The sequence below is a fragment of the Aplysia californica genome, unplaced genomic scaffold (genome assembly GCF_000002075.1).
Source record: "Aplysia californica isolate F4 #8 unplaced genomic scaffold, AplCal3.0 scaffold00012, whole genome shotgun sequence".
Taxonomy (NCBI): Eukaryota; Metazoa; Mollusca; class Gastropoda; order Aplysiida; family Aplysiidae; genus Aplysia; species Aplysia californica.
The window spans coordinates 622,715-639,606 of NW_004797282.1; the positions used below are offsets into that span (position 1 = coordinate 622,715).

The window sequence follows — 16,892 nt, forward strand, 5'->3', positions numbered from 1 at the left end:
AAAATAAAAAATAAAAATAAAGAGAAAAAAAAGGAGCATTCCATAAAAAAAACCCAGACCCATTCACCACACTCCAGGTAAAACATCATCAGTCTTAAATCAATTATAGACTTCTTACAACAAAGACACGTTTTTTTGTTCTGAATGACTGTGCACATTCACTCAAACTGAACAACAATTTACAAACAGAAAATAAAATAACCCTGCTTTGACGAACCGTAACACTCAACATTGAAAGTTGTTCTGAACTATGTTTATCATGACAATCACATTGGGGTGTCCCTGACGGCACACTGGACCCAGGGCTGAGAGCACCTTCAGTACGTACAAGTAGCCTGGCACTAATCAACGGTGTCAACATCATCTTTATTTACTGCAGATGCCACAGTGCAACAATCCTATGCTATAAATAAATACAAAAACAAAGTCAACTGATAAATAAAACAAAGCCATGTGCGATTCTGAGACAAAACCTGAAGATGTCCTTGTTACTCTCATTTATCATAGACCCAACAGTAGGACATGATTTGTCTAGACAGGTTCTGTCGTTTAAGTCTCAAACTGGGCAAAAGGCCAATCACATTCTTCGATTATCACTAATTATCATTCAGTTCCTCACAAACTTTTCAGGGTGAAACACATGCATTCTCTAAACACACTCTGAAATAATAGTGAAAATAATCAATAAATAACAAGGAAATGCAAAAGAAGTAAGAGCATGCAGCTCCTCTTCTCAAGCACAAAAAACAAACCACCACCGATAAAGAATAATAATATATTATTTGTATTTCCAGAAAAAAAAATATTGCTCTATTAGTTTCACTTCCTTGAAAAGAATAAAAAGAACATTGTAATAAAATGAGTGATATATAAAAATATTTACGAAAAGAAAAGTCTTTGGCAGAACTGCAAAAACGAAAATATCTTATAAAGATAGTTATTTCGATTTCATCTTTGCGGAGCAAAAATTAAATACTGTCAATCTCAAGCTGTAGAATCATAAGAACTTTAGTTTTCACGGAAGAAACATTTAAAAGTTCTCTTTCAAGAGTATTCATCACTCAAAATTAAACAAGAAGGAGAGATGTATGATATTTTACCTGTTAAGAATCATTTTTCGATCATCTATGTTTCGATTACGGATCTGAAGTTTATTTAAACATCTCAGCACAATAACCTCTCGACTTACTGAATGCTCATGTGTTTAACTTCACAATTTCACTCGATCCCAAAGTTGGCCTATTCATAAAATTAGGGACAGACAGACAATGGAAGGTGATAGCTCAAAATATGAAACTTTATGATTGAGAATCAAAAATAACTGAAAAGGGAATATTTCAAGAATAGTTGAACACGATACACACAGTTAACAGCGAACAAACACTCAGTCCCCTGTGTAAGCCCACCTGTGAACTGAAAACTAAACAAATAGCTACCAATGTCCAGTAAACAAACAGGTGTTCAATGGCAGAACGACGATCATAGCACAACTGTGATCGCTAATATTAAAAAAGCAAATTTGCTTTATTTAAAAACAAGGGGGACATCCTATCGGATAAAAATGAGGACTTGACAAAAAATGTCTACAAAGATCAGTTCCACCAATTCTTATTACTGTATGAATTTGAAACATATTCCCTTTCATGAACAAATGAAGTATGTGTGTTAAAAGGTGATAAAGAAAACACCATACAGCAAAATCTATCACTGGTGTGGGGGCATCAAACTGACACCAAAAGATCTGAGTGGCGATAGAAAGAAAACAATCATAAATCTTCCAAATTTTCTTTATAAATTTCACGACTCTTGACATTTAGTATGTCTCATTGCAATAATCAAAAAGCACCCTTGTATTTCCTTTAACAAAATATGAGGGCAACCTCAGAATTAACAGGAAAATGGCCATATTTAAATAACTATCTAACATTCTTCAATTCTGTAAAACGTTTTTAGTAGTTCATTAATACAAACAAACTAAACGCAGCCATTTCACTAGATGTTAACAAAGATGGTAACCATTATACCAACTTGGTCTGAAGAGATGAGAGTTGCTATTCAGTTTCTTCACACAAAAGCACTGAAATTCAGACTCAACTAGAAAGTGGTGATGGGGAGAATGTATCAGGCAAGTCAAGGGTCTTCCACTGGTGCAATTTATAATTTAAAGAATGCCATACAAATTTTCACGATGAGAAAAGAAAAGGCCGTCATTTTTCTGCCAGCGCAGATAAAATTTTGAACTCATTGAAAGAAAACACTTGTGACGGAGGCTCAAAAATGTGTGACATTGTTGAAACCCTTGGTCTTTCACAGAATGGTCTTTAATGAGATGCGACAGAAAAGTGTCAGCTTGGTGAATTCCTAAACAGATGACTAAAATGTACAGAAAAACATCGAGATCTTGCCCCTTCAGACTTCCATCTGTTTGGACCAGTGCAGCAATATCTAGTTGAGAAGAAAATATCACTGAGGACGAAAACCTTGTGGAGCACATCAGAGATGCTTCTGTCGCTTGAAGCAACATTCTACAGAGATGGCAAGCTTTTACTCAGGATACAATGATGCAGAAAATTCTCGACTTTTCAGACTATGTTGAGAAATAAATAGAATGTTGGGCAAACATAACAAAAACATTAAATTTTACAGCCATTTTCCGGTTAATTCTTGACCAGCCATCATACGACCTAGGGGACAGGTAAAAAAAAACCCAACCCCAACCAAAACAACATAACTTCTGTTGTAGTTCTCCCAGATCATGAGTTTCTTGTGCTGTAGGTGTCAGAGAGCCCACAGGGACCAGCATGCGGAGTCAGAGAGTGTGCTGTACATATTTACATTGGAGCATGGTCAATCTGCACGTACAGCTGCCTCACTCCAATCTGAAAGGAAAAAACAAAACCGGGGAAAGATAAATCCTGCGTCAGTACCTCATTACGTTTCATGATCATCGAGCAGTTGCAGTAATTTTACTCAAAAACTCTGCAAAATAATTCAGACCTCATCATGGCACACTGACAATATTTTTATTATTAACAAAAGTTTCGAAGTTTTATGAAGGTTCAAGACTGAAGATTAACTTTAACAAGATCAGTCAAAGACTGAACCACTTACCACTTAGCAGGTCTGTGTAAGATGCCTGCTCATTAACAGACACAGAAAGAATACACACCTTAACGAGACGAACTACCCTTGGGGACCATTTTCTATGTTTGTTGCCCGAGATCAAATCTAAGTCCACATATAAGTTAGACATAGTAAAATCGCTTGATACGTAATTTTATTTTGGCATAGCTACAGCGGTTGCTATGGAAAAAAGCCGCCATCTTGAAAATAAACAATGAATTTCAAATCCCTAGGGCTTTCTTATTTACAGACCAAATGTGACCAAATTTGGTGAGAGTATATCTGAACAAGATCCTATCAGAGTAACAGCAAGTTGTTTTCAATAAGTGCAAAAGAAAAATGAATATGAGAATTTTCCCAAAGTATAAAAAAACTTTTTCTAAATTTAGGTTGCGTAATTGCTTGCCAATGGTAAAGTATTATTTTTTTCACAAAAATCTCTCAGTTACATTGATGGCAGCCTTGCCAACTATGTTTCCTGAAAGTTCGATGTCAAAAGGATGAAAACTAAGGAAGGAGCAGGGAAAAAACTGCACAAAAATTACATTTTGCGAAAAACGACAATAATTGTGAAAATTCACTATATTAATCCACCCTCATGTTTTTAAAGGCAATTTACCTGGAGAATAAAGTCTTTCTCAATTGTATCCATGCTATTTTTAGATAAAAAAACAGGTTTATTTAAAAACATCAGCCTATACAAAATGTGCATAGCCTGACCCAAAATATGCAAAATCAAGGGTCGCTACTCCCCTTAATTAAAAGACGCAAAAGTAAAACTGAAGAGTACTCCCCCCCCCCCCAAGATAACAAGTTAAATCACATCTGTTAAACATGAGAACCCCACTAAAAAATTCAGAATTCCCCTTCTCTTGTCCCATCTACTCTTTCCTCACTGGAAACTGGCAATTTTCAAACCTTTCTGTGGTTAGAAGGATAACGCAACAATTACATCATCATCATCCGGTGCCTTGCCTACTGGCGTGGGCAATCATGGACCTCCACTTCATCTCTTTCCATCAAACTTTCCTGTTGTTACAATACTCTCTAATGCTTCTTTCCGCATTGTGTGTCTGAAGAAATTTCCCTGTCGTTTTCTTATATTCGTGATAAGTTGTTTTCTATAATTTGCTTCAACCAGGACTTCTTCATTTGTTTTCTAGCTGTCCATGGGATACGTATCATGCGTCATATGAACCAGAACTCTGTCGCTACAATTGTTCTTTCCAGCTGTTTATTGCTTGTCCACGCTTCGCACCCGTATAATAGGATTGGCTCGATGTAACTTTTCAGTACTCTTTTCCTCATTTCCAGTGACAGATTGATGTTTGTTAGTATCTGTTTCATCTTGTGGAAGGTTGCTTTTGCTTGGCAAATGCGGCTTGTAATTTCGGTGTGACATCTACCATCTTATGATATAATGGTCCCCAAATATTTAAAATGTTGTACTTGCTTGAGGGTGGTATAATTGATTTTGATATTGCATGTTGGGATTGGAGTTTTTCTCCTTATCACCATCCTTTCGGTTTTCTTGATGTTTAGGCTTAAGCCCATGTTGTCACTCTCTTGTACGATGACATTTAACTCTTTTTATCCTAGCCGTACCCCCACGGACTCTGTACCAGTACGAGTCGGAAGTCAGTGCATATAGTTCAAAGTGCTATAATTCTTACATTTACTCTAAGGTTTTAAGGAAATTTGGCAGTTATATTAGAAATTGAATGTAGTTTTTTTCAAATGTATGTGGTTAGGAATTACACCAATTGCACAAAGTAGATTTTGAGGTGTATTCCACCCTCGAACTTGACCCTGATTGCTGCGCCCACGACGTCCCATTGGATTTAATAGATCTAGATCTAGATCTAGCCCTACCCATCGAGCACAAATTCCAGTACTGACCCCTTCACCATGATCTGAATCGCTATTAGATGAGTCAAGTCCTGTTTCTTATCATCCACAACGGAATTTACGTCACTTATTTCAGAGTCACTTTCATCAAATTAGTATCATTCCCCCTCACAACCCAGCGCCACTTCAAAAAGTACTTCGTCAGTCGTGAATGTGCGTTTTCGAGACATCTTTCAAGTTTCTACACCCATCAAAAACAAAGAAACCACTGTTCATTGGAAAATTAAAATATTCAGACAGAGCTAGCATCCCCGTATTTGCGTATTTTGGTAATTACAAGCAGAACTAGCTTCTTTGACGTGACCGTATCGCTGTTCCAAGTATACTCGTAGCCCGGACTGGTCCTCATTACGAGTAAACTCGTAGCTCGCATAAAAAGAGATTAATAGATTCTGCAGGTGTTCTTCATCTTCTGCTATTAGGACTGTATCATCTGCATATCTTAGATTGTTTATATTATGTCCCCCTATCGAGATACCAGGCATTTCGTCTATGTGTCTCATGATATTTTCACTATACAGGGAGAACAAGTCTGGAGAAAGTACACATCCTTGTCTGACTTCTCTTTTAATCTGTATGTATTCCCTGATGTCGTTTTCTATTCTCATTGCAGCAGTTTGATCCCAGTACATGTTTTTGATAATCCTTAAGCTTTTCCCGTCGATATTAAGAACTTCCAGCATGTTGGTGATCTTGTCGTGCCTAACTTTGTCGAATGCCTTGGTGAAGTCTATAAAACATAAATGAAGATCTTTCTGAACTTCTAGGGCACGTTCTATTGTTGTTCTGATGACATATATGGCATTTACCTTGCCTTTCCCTTCAATAAATCCACACTGTTCTTGGGCTATTTCTGGGAGAATTTTATTTCGTATTCTCATCATAATTATTCTGAGTAATATTTTTGTTATGTGGCTCATGAGGCTGATGGTACGATGCGTTTCACATTCGTTTGCATTAGGTTTCTTTGGTAAAGCTATGAAGATAGATTTTGACAAGTCTGATGGAATATGTCCAGTGGCATATATGTTGTTAAGAAGTTTTGGCAGCGTGGTGATTCCAAAGTCTTCTAAAGCTTTAATCATCTCTGTGGTAATGTCCGGTCCTGCAGCTTTCCCATTCTTCATCTTCCGTAGTGCCTTGATAACTTCTTCTTTCATGATTGGTGGTCCCTCGTTGTTATTTTCCACTCTTCTTTGTTCATCTCTTTTGTCATTGTACAGGTCACCGATATATTCTGTCCAATGTCCTAGTATCTTGTCTTTGCCCATTACGATATTCCCATCCTTTGATTTGAGGCATCCTGTTGATCCACGTGTTCTTGTAAGGCACACCTCTTTAATTTTTCTGTGTAGATCTTTTGAGTTCGCATTGGAATGATTTTCCATTTCCTCACATTCTTCTTTTAACCAGGTCTCTTAACAATTACATACCTGAGTAAAAATACTGTGCGTCTGACTGAGAATGTATCTTGTGTCCGCATTCAGCGCCACCTCTAGCTTGATGGTGCCTATGAAAACATCAGTGCACAATGTCCAGAAGTGTGGCTCTTGTACACTGTATACCCCTTCTAACTGGCTAACCTGTGGACCAAGTGACAAGAAGATTAAACAGAAAAAGATTTAACTCAACAACAATTGATGATCTAAGATATGAGAAAATAAGATAAATCTTTATTGTCCAGATCCTGGCACATTGGTTTGGTGTTTCTGATAATACTGACAAGAAATATAAAACAGCAGATGCCAAAAAAACTTTAATATGGGATGCAAACCCACATTCCTGACATGACTTGTTGCAAAGGAAACACAAAAGAAGATAAAAAGGACACTTATATAATTGTTTAAAGCACCTTGAAACAAACTCATGTTCAGCCGCAGGCTGACAAAATGCCATTTTCATTTTGGCGCAAAAATCTTTTATAAGCTAAACCGAAAGCCTGATCAGATACCCACAAGAGTAAAGAATTGAAATAGTTTTTAAATTCGAATTCAAAATTTGGAAGAATGCTATTTTTCAATGGTTATGCTGATAATAAAACCTTTTTCATGAAACTGCTGTGAATAATGAAAGGCGTTTTGTCAGCTTATGGCAGTGTAGCAGGTCAAGATTATCAATCTTATCATATCATTATCCAGGGCAGGGACCAAACTGCGTGAGTGGTTGGCGGGTGCTCTGGTGTGGTTTGCTCCTTCTTTCCTATCAAACATCTATTGTCCTTATCTCTTCTTCTTCTTTTTTATGTTTGTTACTCTCTTGTAACACCTCTAATCTTCAGGCGCTCATATGACCGTATGCAGTTGCGAGCACAGTAAAACCTCTACTAAAACTAAAAAAAGGGACCAAACTGCAGCATGCAGCTGGTATCATTCCATCACCATAACATCCCATCTCTGACAAATATCAAATGCCAGCATTGAAGCATGCAAGGGCTGAGCAAAAGCTTCAGACTAGGGATTCTACGAATGCATAGTTGATGATGACAACTAGTGACAATATTTCCATCCATGAATAAATTAATAAAGGAACCAACACAACATAAAAAAGCGGAATGTGTAGCTTAACAAACCTGAACATACAACTCGACCAGTACACTCATCAATCCTTCAATACTTTAGTATTAGGAAGAAAGCAAAAAAAATAAATAAATAAATAAAAATAATAAAAGCAGCAGCGTTTTATAGTAAAAAATATACGTGGCATATTTCTTTGAACCAGGTATCAATCACATCATCAAACTTGACTTACCCTCTGATAACACCCAGGAAGTACATGATCCAAAGATCTGGGCGTGCGCTGCATGAGAACTCCAATAGAATCACGCAGCAAGGGCAGTACACTGGAGAGGTAAGAAAGAACCAATAAAATGAATTGTTTTGTTTTAGTGTTTTACGGCACTTGAAACACAATTAGGTCATATAAGAGCCAAAGATTAAAGGTGTTACAAGAGAGTAACAAACATAAAAAAGGAGGAGAGATAAAGACGATAGTTGTTTGATAGGAAAGAAGAGCAAACCATACCAGAACACCCACCAACCACCCACATAGTGGTTATTTAGTGAAAAGAAACAACAGAGGGAAAGAAAAGAAGTAGGACGTACCATCGGTACCCTTCAACCACCCCCAACAACAAGGAGCAGAGACTTAAAAAGGGGAAAAGACGGAAGAAAGAAAAGTGGAGCAGCACCCTCTACCCCAGATTGTTAAACAATGACCATGTCCCTCCTAACGATAAGCCAGGGTTGAGAAAACAATGACATTGAAAAGTAGAAAAGCAGGCACACTACACGACAGCTCCATTTATCAAATGCCAGAACTCAAACCTTCCACTCGTAGACACTGAAAAAGTCGATGGTAATGCTCACCTTATTGCAATCAAAGTGGCAATAAACATTGAACACACTGGGTCGGCTATCATCCAGCCAAAGTAATGTATAAGAATGGAAGAAACAATGACTCCAACGCTGCCTAACGTGTCAGCCAAAATATGAAGGAACACTCCTGGAAAAAAGAAAAGAAAAACAAGAGCTAAGTATAGTTTCAGTTTGTATCGTTTTCATGTCATGCAGTTTGCACAAAGCAAAGACAAACTGGTCACAAATGATACTTTGCTGATGATTTTGATCAATGCCTGTATCTCAAGAAATTACAATAATGAACAAAATAAAAAGATACTTTTTGTTAATCCATTTGACGTACAAGTCTTTGAAATTAGGGCTACATTACTGAGACAAAAAAAAAATATTATAGTGTAGGAGAGGGCACAGTAGCCAAACATGGTACAAGCTAACACCGAATGTGCAGCTGTGTCAATGGTGAAGGAAACTGAGGGACAGGCCCATGTTTATCACATCTTTTGATCCAAGAAAAAATCCATGCGGGAATGTGTTTTTGCACGGAGAGAAAAGGTGTTGGGTCTAAAACAAAAATTAAAATAAACATTGCCCAACATGTGGTCAAAAGGCGGTTCTATTCCATTTAATTATTTTGATGAGAACTTGATTTCATCAGGATACCACACATATTATATCATTATATTGTGTATCAGCATTGCGTGATCCAGATAATTCCATAAATCTGGATTTCCTGATTCAAGCGGAAAATTGGTCACTCAGTTAAAATCCCTTCTTTTACCCATAAGAAAATTCTGTATTTTCTTCTTACCCTGCATGATCTGAGCCTGCGCTGCTTTGGCAGAGTTGGTTGCTTTTTTCTCCACAGCACCATGGCTGTGGCCGTGGTCTTCGTGACTATGGCCGTGGTCAGATCCTCCATGACTATGGCCGTGGTCAGATCCTCCATGACTGTGGCCGTGGTCAGATTCCCCGTGACTGTGACCGTGGTCATGGGACTCCTCTAGGCCTGTCAAAAGTACCAAATTAATAGACAAATCGATTAACACTCTTTTAGTCTGTCCGAGTACCAGATTAATCATGATTCCACAGAGGGGCTTCAAATTTAAAAGATCATAATAATAAAAATAGTCATAATAAAGTTTTGGAACTGTTGTCCTACCTAACAACACAAGTTAAAGCCACTGCGTAATGTTTCCATAATAAGTGGGTAGTTGGTGGGAGTTCTCTCAATTCTTCTTCTTTTTCGTCTTTAAACCAATCCAAAATTGTTGCCACCTTGCTAAAAATTTCGACTCGACTTTATTTTAAACTGATCCTTCAACTTTTGCCATTTACAAGCATATATGCATCACAGGGCAAGCATAGAATATTATGAATCACCCACCCCACCCCAAACCAATGATTGTTCACTCACTTGAAAAGCACCCTCTGAAATCTAGCTATGGGCAATAATGTTGCCAACAATGTTGAGGAAAGCAGTTTTGAACCATTTCCTTAAAAGGGGTCCATTAAAAACAATTTGAACTATTATTCTATGCTTACAAGGTATGCAAGCCCTTAAAAAAGCAGTATTCTGACCACAATAACGAAGATGCCATTACCTGGTTTTCAAGGATGTATTTTCAATCTCTCAAACAGAGGGGTGACCTATCTTGTAATTTACAATCTTTGACTGAACGAACAGCCATATTCTACATTTACCAGTATTCTTATTTCTTTGTTATGCAAAGTGGCAATAACATAACTATTAAAAAAACAAACTCACCTATGCTTTGGTTGCAAAAGATTACTAACATGCACACTCTTTTACACAAAGATCACAATGCTATTAAAAATAAAATGAACAGACTATGAATACAGTCTCAAGTCATTTTCTGAGCTATTGTAAAAAAAAAATCTTCTTTACTCTACTATAACCTTTTACTGAATATCAACAATACAGGTTCTCTCTATTTTATTATTGTAAGTGTGAAAGTCACAAAAAGATAATCAGGAAAGTTAAAAACAAGCAGAAGAAATAATTTCATAATTTAAAAAACATTTTTTGGTACGTGTTTTACGGTGCTCGCAACTGCATGAGGTCATATGAGCACGTGGGACACATTAATCATTTTCAGTTGGTAGGAAATTTTGAAATTTGCCCCATGGCGGCCGAAGCCTACTCTTATCAATTTTAGACCACCAAGGGATCTTTAACCTGCGCAACTTGCACACGGGACCTCCGAGATATTTTGCCCTTGTCCAAGAAAGTGTAGGCCTTTCTTACCAGAGGATCAGGGGTGTGGCTGAAAGACAGCAGTAAGGAGCCAAGGAGTAGCAGTAGAAAGGCTGCAGAAAGAGTCAGGAGCCTTGAGGAGCGGAAGAAATAATATCACAAAAAGTTCTGAAACGTCAAAAAGGGACCCTGGTGAATGTGGGAAGGAGCCACCTGAAAAAGTAAAATTTAAAAAAAGAAGAAAGAACTTACCCACGCCATGACTGTGTCCATGACCACCAAAGCCGTGGGAGTGACCATGATCTGAAAATATCACATAGTGAATACACCGTTACATACAAATGAAGAACCCCCCCAAAACCCAACAACCTAGCGACGATCAAGGACAACAACAGTTGAATCTGCTTTAACTCGACTAATGGCCACCTGTACAAAACAATCACTTGTATAAGTGGCCACGTCCAATTTCCCACCTTGTGTATTTTTAAACATTTTAATGACAGTGTAAAACTGCCACCTGTCTAATACGGAAACTGTTCTCCTCGACCATGGGAGACAGCTTCAACTCTTACTTACTTCTCGTTCTATTTATCAGCTTTCACGAATTAGGTCTAAAATAAATAAAATTGGCCATCCTATGTAAAGTGAAACCGACGTCACATATGTTGTGCTGGGAAAAAAAATTCTAAGCAAAGATAGAGAGCCATTCTTGAGTTTTTCTTTCTTAGTTAAAGACAGGCTGCCTCTAATAAAATTGACCCCCCCCCCAAAAAAAAAAAACTAACAATTTTTAAATTAAAATTAAGCATGGCTTTATCACAGTCTAGAATTTTTTCTAGCTAGTCATAATTCCTGCAATATAAGAAAAGATAAGATACATCTTTATTGTCCAGATCCTGGTACATTAAACAATTTTTAAAAAAATGTCATGGCAGTTTTACTTTTCATGGAATGACTCAAATGCAGAAAAACTTTTTCATTTTATTTTTAGGTAGGAGTTTCCATACTAAATATATGTCTTAAAAATGTACAAAATAAAAGCCATTTGATTTACAAGAAAACTGACCAAACAAAAACCCCATAAAACTTTCCTTCTACGAAGGCAAGGAGGCCAAATACCTAATTATGACATATTCATATATTCATACAATATATATTGAAAAATTATATCAAATTATCATGGGGCTTAAATTACTCAAAATAAGTGTTTCTTCATCCCACAAACACTCCCACTTCGAAAAGAACCCTCCCCGAAGACTCTTCTTTCAACTTTTTTCTATTGCCCTAGTCCTAGTAACACCTGTACTCTCCAAATGACAACAGTTTCCCTATCTACTTCAATACAAGATTTTTTAAACAAAACTGTCCTTTTTCAATATGTGCCTACCCTGTCTCTATCATCTAACTTTCGATTGAGAGACAACACTCGGAAGTTGCGTGCGGTGCTTGACAGCCCCTTTTCAACAGACCACTCACCTCCTCCACCGTGTGAGTGACCGTGCTGGAAAGCAAAGATTCCTATGAGATTCACGATAAATCCAAGCACAGATACAACAAACAGTCGTTCATGTTTGACTTCTGGAGGCTCCACAGCACGCTGAGAAATAGAATGATACAACGATTATTGTAATTACTAATAACAAAGCTAGATTTCACTTACAGTGTAGTGCACTTGAGTAAGAGAGTGGTCAGTTAGTCTTAGTGAGAGTTTTACGGCACTTGCAACACAATAAGCTCATATAAGTGCCGAAGATTAGAGGTGTTACAAGAGAGTAACAAACATAAAAAAGAAGGAGGGGAAATAAAGACAATATGTTAGATGTTCGATAGGAAAGAAGACGCAAACCACACCAGAGCACCCGCGAACCACCTACAGAGAGTGGTCAATGCGCTTTACAATATAACAAAGAATAAGAGCACTATAGGTTCAAACAGGGATCCTTTCTTTCCCTCTCACAAAAAAACCCAAACCCAAACAAAAACAAGAAAAACAAACTTGCACACACACATCCACAAAGTCATCGATTACGACACACAACTTCTTGTTACAAGACAAAACGAAAAAAAAAATGTATATGGAGAGACATTTAATATATAATTGGGAATGCCGGTCATTACAGATTTAAGCTGGCCAGAAAAAAAAAACAGCCAGCAAGCTGTTAACCCTTTATCTCCCCCTACCAAAATCTAAAGGCGACATACGCGCATGGAGTGAAAAAGCTCTTTTTCCAAGTCTCTGACATTTAAGTCTTTCTTTTTTGGCCAATCTTAAGGGCCAAAACATGTATTCGATGACCATGTCACAAACAAAAATATGAAAGTGCAATGTAGTCGACATACTTAAAAAATAACGGACAGTGATCTTGTTCTGAATACACGCTCTCATGAGGAACCAGCGCAGTTGGAAAAAAATTGGTGTTACATGCTCCTTGGCAGGTTTGTTTTTTTGGATTATGTGAGCCATTTATTGGTTCAGAGGGAAGGTTCCACAAACAATTTCAGTAACCTAGATATCAAAGCACAAAAATGAGATAAGGTTTTAATAGAACCGATACTAAGGTACACAGACAATTTCGTTGTTTTCAAAAACAATAAACTGCTGATTTGATTTTTATTTATGAAAGTATTGAAATATTAAGGATGGACAGAGACAGATCTAATATACAAAAAAACTTACTTCAACTGCTTCAGAGAAGATGAAAAATGCTATAAAGAGAAGAAAGAGCCCATTGACAAATCCAGCCAAGATTTCAGCACGGACATACCTGTGAAGAAAAAAATCCAACAAAAAACAAAAGATAAAAATTACTTTTCTTGTGATACTCTACACACAAATCACATTTTTCTAAACCGTGCCATTAAAATGAATCAGTCCTCACTGTCAACTGTCCGCAGTATAGAGAGCACCCCTCTGAGCATACACTAATTATGACATGAGATAATCAAAAACAGTTAACCTGTCCAAGCTGACCACCCACTGTCCTGGAGAAAAGTGGCCATCTTACACAGGTTGGTCCTCTTGGATACTGCCATTTTAATGCATTGAAAAAAAAAAGAAGAAAGAAACATGACAAGCAGGACGGCCCAATTTATGACAGATACCAGACTTCAAGTGTCATGCGATTGAGAAGAAGAAGAAGGAAGTGGTTATATTATGGTCGGTGGTAAAATTTGTTCGACTGCTTTTTCTTGCAAAGAGTTCATGTTGACAAAAGTTATTATTGATAATGAAAGCTGAATGCTGAATATGTCCATTCTATTTTACTTTTTAAACAAACAAGATGATAAACATAAAACAATAACAGATTGTTTGTACCTCATCACTATCCACACTCTTTTGCACTGCTTACCCGTATGAAAAACTTTCAGTGGCTCTCCATCTGGCAATAACCGATGCAACAAGACCAGCCAGCAATGCCGTGCAATCAAAGAACATATGAAAAGAGTCTGATATCAGGCCCAGACTGTTGGTCCATATTCCATACAGCAGCTCCACAAAAGCAAAGGACAAATTCAACAACAGGAAGCCTAACAAGCGGCGAGATGTTTTTTCCGAAAAGATCAATCTGCAAAAAGAGAGATTTAATATAGCACAGCATATAATCATAAAATGCATTATTTTAATCACTGCACAGCCCTAAATGACATCAGAGCTACCCTTCTCCCTCCGAGACCTAACATAGACAACACACTCTATGGAACATTACAGCAACTGCAGCAGACCTGCACTTATCACTACATGGCATTGGACAGAAGGGCGAGAGCCCAGCTGTTGCTGGATTGATAACAACAACAACAACAACATATGTAGGTGGTCTTGTTGTTGCTGCTGATCAGAGAATTATAATTTTGAAATGGCTAGCTCTTTTAACCCCTTCAATGTCGCTGGTAAATAGGACGGTCTGGACCCTGAGCCGGAAGAAATCCCATGAACCAACATTTCTATTGATATAATTTTGAGTGATTTTCATTGAGAGATAGATGGAGAAAAGTTGGGAGTTAGTAGTAATATGATGCTAAAAACAACACCACCAAACAACATAAACAACACCCATTCAAGTAATGATACACTGACACCAACAAAAAAAAGGGGAATTCATGTTGCGTGAGTGTTTGCAGGGAAAGAAGAAGTGACAAGAGGCTTTACCGACCTTATATTATACAACGTTCGTACAATCTATTACAATTTGAAAGCCCATCTGTGTTAACTGCCAGTAAATTATTTTTGTGTGATAGATGTGTCAGATCTAGATTTAATCTCTTTGAGCTAAAATCTGAATCTGATGCTTTCAAAAGGGGGGAAAATGGAGACAAACATAAAGGGAAGGCATATCCGAATAATAATAATAAGGACAAGATTTTAGCAGTAACTCCCTTTATAATGGTATCAAAACAACCACTGTCACAGTCCCACCGTAAATTCTACAGGCCATACACACAGCGCTACACGGTTCAGGCCTGTAAATTCTACGGGCGCAGCAGCAGCGAAGAAGTTAACTGGTCAGTAATATCAGTCTACCCAGTGTAATGTGTTTTAAACTGAAGACTGAAGATTTGAAAATTGAGAATTTTGACCTAAGTGCATCACATACATATATATCAGTAAAAATGTATTCAAGGGCTCTACTACGTAAAGTAGAAACCTGGAGAGAGAGAGAGAGAGAGAGAGAGAGAGAGAGAGAGAGAGAGAGAGAGAGAAAGAGAGAGAGAGAGAGGGAGGGAGAGAGGGGCACAGAAATATAAAGGGTGACTGCTCGATTGAAATTATGACATTTTAAATTTTCTTTTCTTCAAATTGTGATTCCTCCAACTCCAAAATGGAGGAAAAACGATTGTTCTTCGAAAAGACATTTGCAATCTTCATTTAGATCTAGATCTAGATCTAGGCTAGCCTCGAAACTAGATCAATGATTTATCTGTCTGTCTAGATCAAAACCTAATATAGATCTAGAAGAACCTAGGTCTATCCCACAGAATTCTACACTCAACTTGAGTGTAAAATTCTGTGGTCTACCCTTCACCTGAGCCAAAAGGGCGCTGGAACTTTCCGAAATCACAAAAGAGTTCCCCTATCGGGTCTGATACTTTGTGACTTTGTTCCCGGTTACCGGGACTGTATACACTCCCTATTTTCTATTACAAAGTGTGCATGCTTTTACTAGTAGAAAACTGGATTTATTAGACTAATAAATCCAGCTCTCTACCTAAATTTTTGTGGCAAATTGATCTGGCGCATTGCTTACCAAGGAGGAATCTTTTATGTTGCCAAGTTTCATTCAAATAGCATGACTTTGGGAGAAGATATGACTGATTTATCTTTGTAAATCTGTAAAGAACGGCACTTTTTTTTTTACCTGTAAATGTCTTTACAACTCAAAAAGTAGGATAGATATTACGAAGTGTATACAGATCCGGTAATCGGGAACAAAGTCACGAAGTATACAGACCCGGTACTGGAACTCTTTTGTGATTTCGGGAAGTATCGGCCCTCGGACCCAGTAGAAATTTAGTATGTGTGTGTGTGTGTGTGTGAGAGAGAGAGAGAGAGAGAGAGAGAGAGAGAGAGAGAGAGAGAGAGAGAGAGAGAGAGAGAGAGAGAGAGAGAGAGAGAGAGAGAGAGAGAGAGAGAGAGAGAGAGAGAGAGAGAGAGAGAGAGAGAGAGAGAGGGGGGGGGGGGGAACTGCTCGATTGAAATTATGACATTGTTATCATTGTAACTTGTTTCTTTTCTTCAAATTGTGATTCCTCCAACCCCAAAACGGATGAAAAACGATCGTTCATCGAAAAGACATCCACATTCTTCATTTAGATCTAGATCTAGTTAGCCGCGAAACTAGATCAAAGATTTATGTCTGTCTGCCTAGACCTAGATCTAGACCATAGATCTAGAAGAACCTACGTCTACCCTGAGCCAAGAGGGTGCTGAAACTCTCCGAAATCACAAAAGAGTTCCCCTACCGGGTCTGTATACTTTGTGACTTTGTTCCCGGTTACTGGGTCTGTATACACTCCCTAGATATAATTAAAAATCTGACAGAATGACTAGATTCTGCATTAAAAACTACTTGATCTAGACTGCCAAGTTTCATTTACATACTCCAAGAAATAGGCGAGCTATGACAAATATGAAAGTGGCTATTCTCACCCGCCCGGAAGTTCTCGCAAGATCAACTCCTCCCTTCTCTCTCTCTCGGTCTCTTTCTGAATACTGTCTATCGGTGTGGACAAATCAAATTGACCAAAACTAAGTTAAAAAATGATGTTAAAACACAAAAGTAAATTAATTTGGT

At 37.7% G+C, this 16,892-nt stretch overlaps 1 protein-coding gene across 2 annotated transcripts in view; it reads right to left on the reverse strand.

The window, feature by feature from the left end:
* Positions 1 to 1,113: 1,113 nt before the first annotated feature.
* Positions 1,114 to 16,892, reverse strand: part of LOC101845056 (zinc transporter 7) — an 18,475-nt gene continuing 2,696 nt past the window's right edge. For both annotated transcript variants that reach the window (XM_035970450.1, XM_005090048.3), the window contains exons 2-10: positions 13,953 to 14,168; positions 13,280 to 13,367; positions 12,079 to 12,199; positions 10,855 to 10,905; positions 9,196 to 9,393; positions 8,397 to 8,532; positions 7,780 to 7,870; positions 6,465 to 6,614; positions 1,114 to 2,879 (exon numbers count right to left, since the gene is read on the reverse strand). In XM_035970450.1, coding sequence (XP_035826343.1) covers positions 2,832 to 2,879; positions 6,465 to 6,614; positions 7,780 to 7,870; positions 8,397 to 8,532; positions 9,196 to 9,393; positions 10,855 to 10,905; positions 12,079 to 12,199; positions 13,280 to 13,367; positions 13,953 to 14,038 — 969 coding nt within the window. In that variant the 5' untranslated portion in view covers positions 14,039 to 14,168 and the 3' untranslated portion in view covers positions 1,114 to 2,831. The remainder of the gene's footprint in view (positions 2,880 to 6,464; positions 6,615 to 7,779; positions 7,871 to 8,396; positions 8,533 to 9,195; positions 9,394 to 10,854; positions 10,906 to 12,078; positions 12,200 to 13,279; positions 13,368 to 13,952; positions 14,169 to 16,892) is intronic.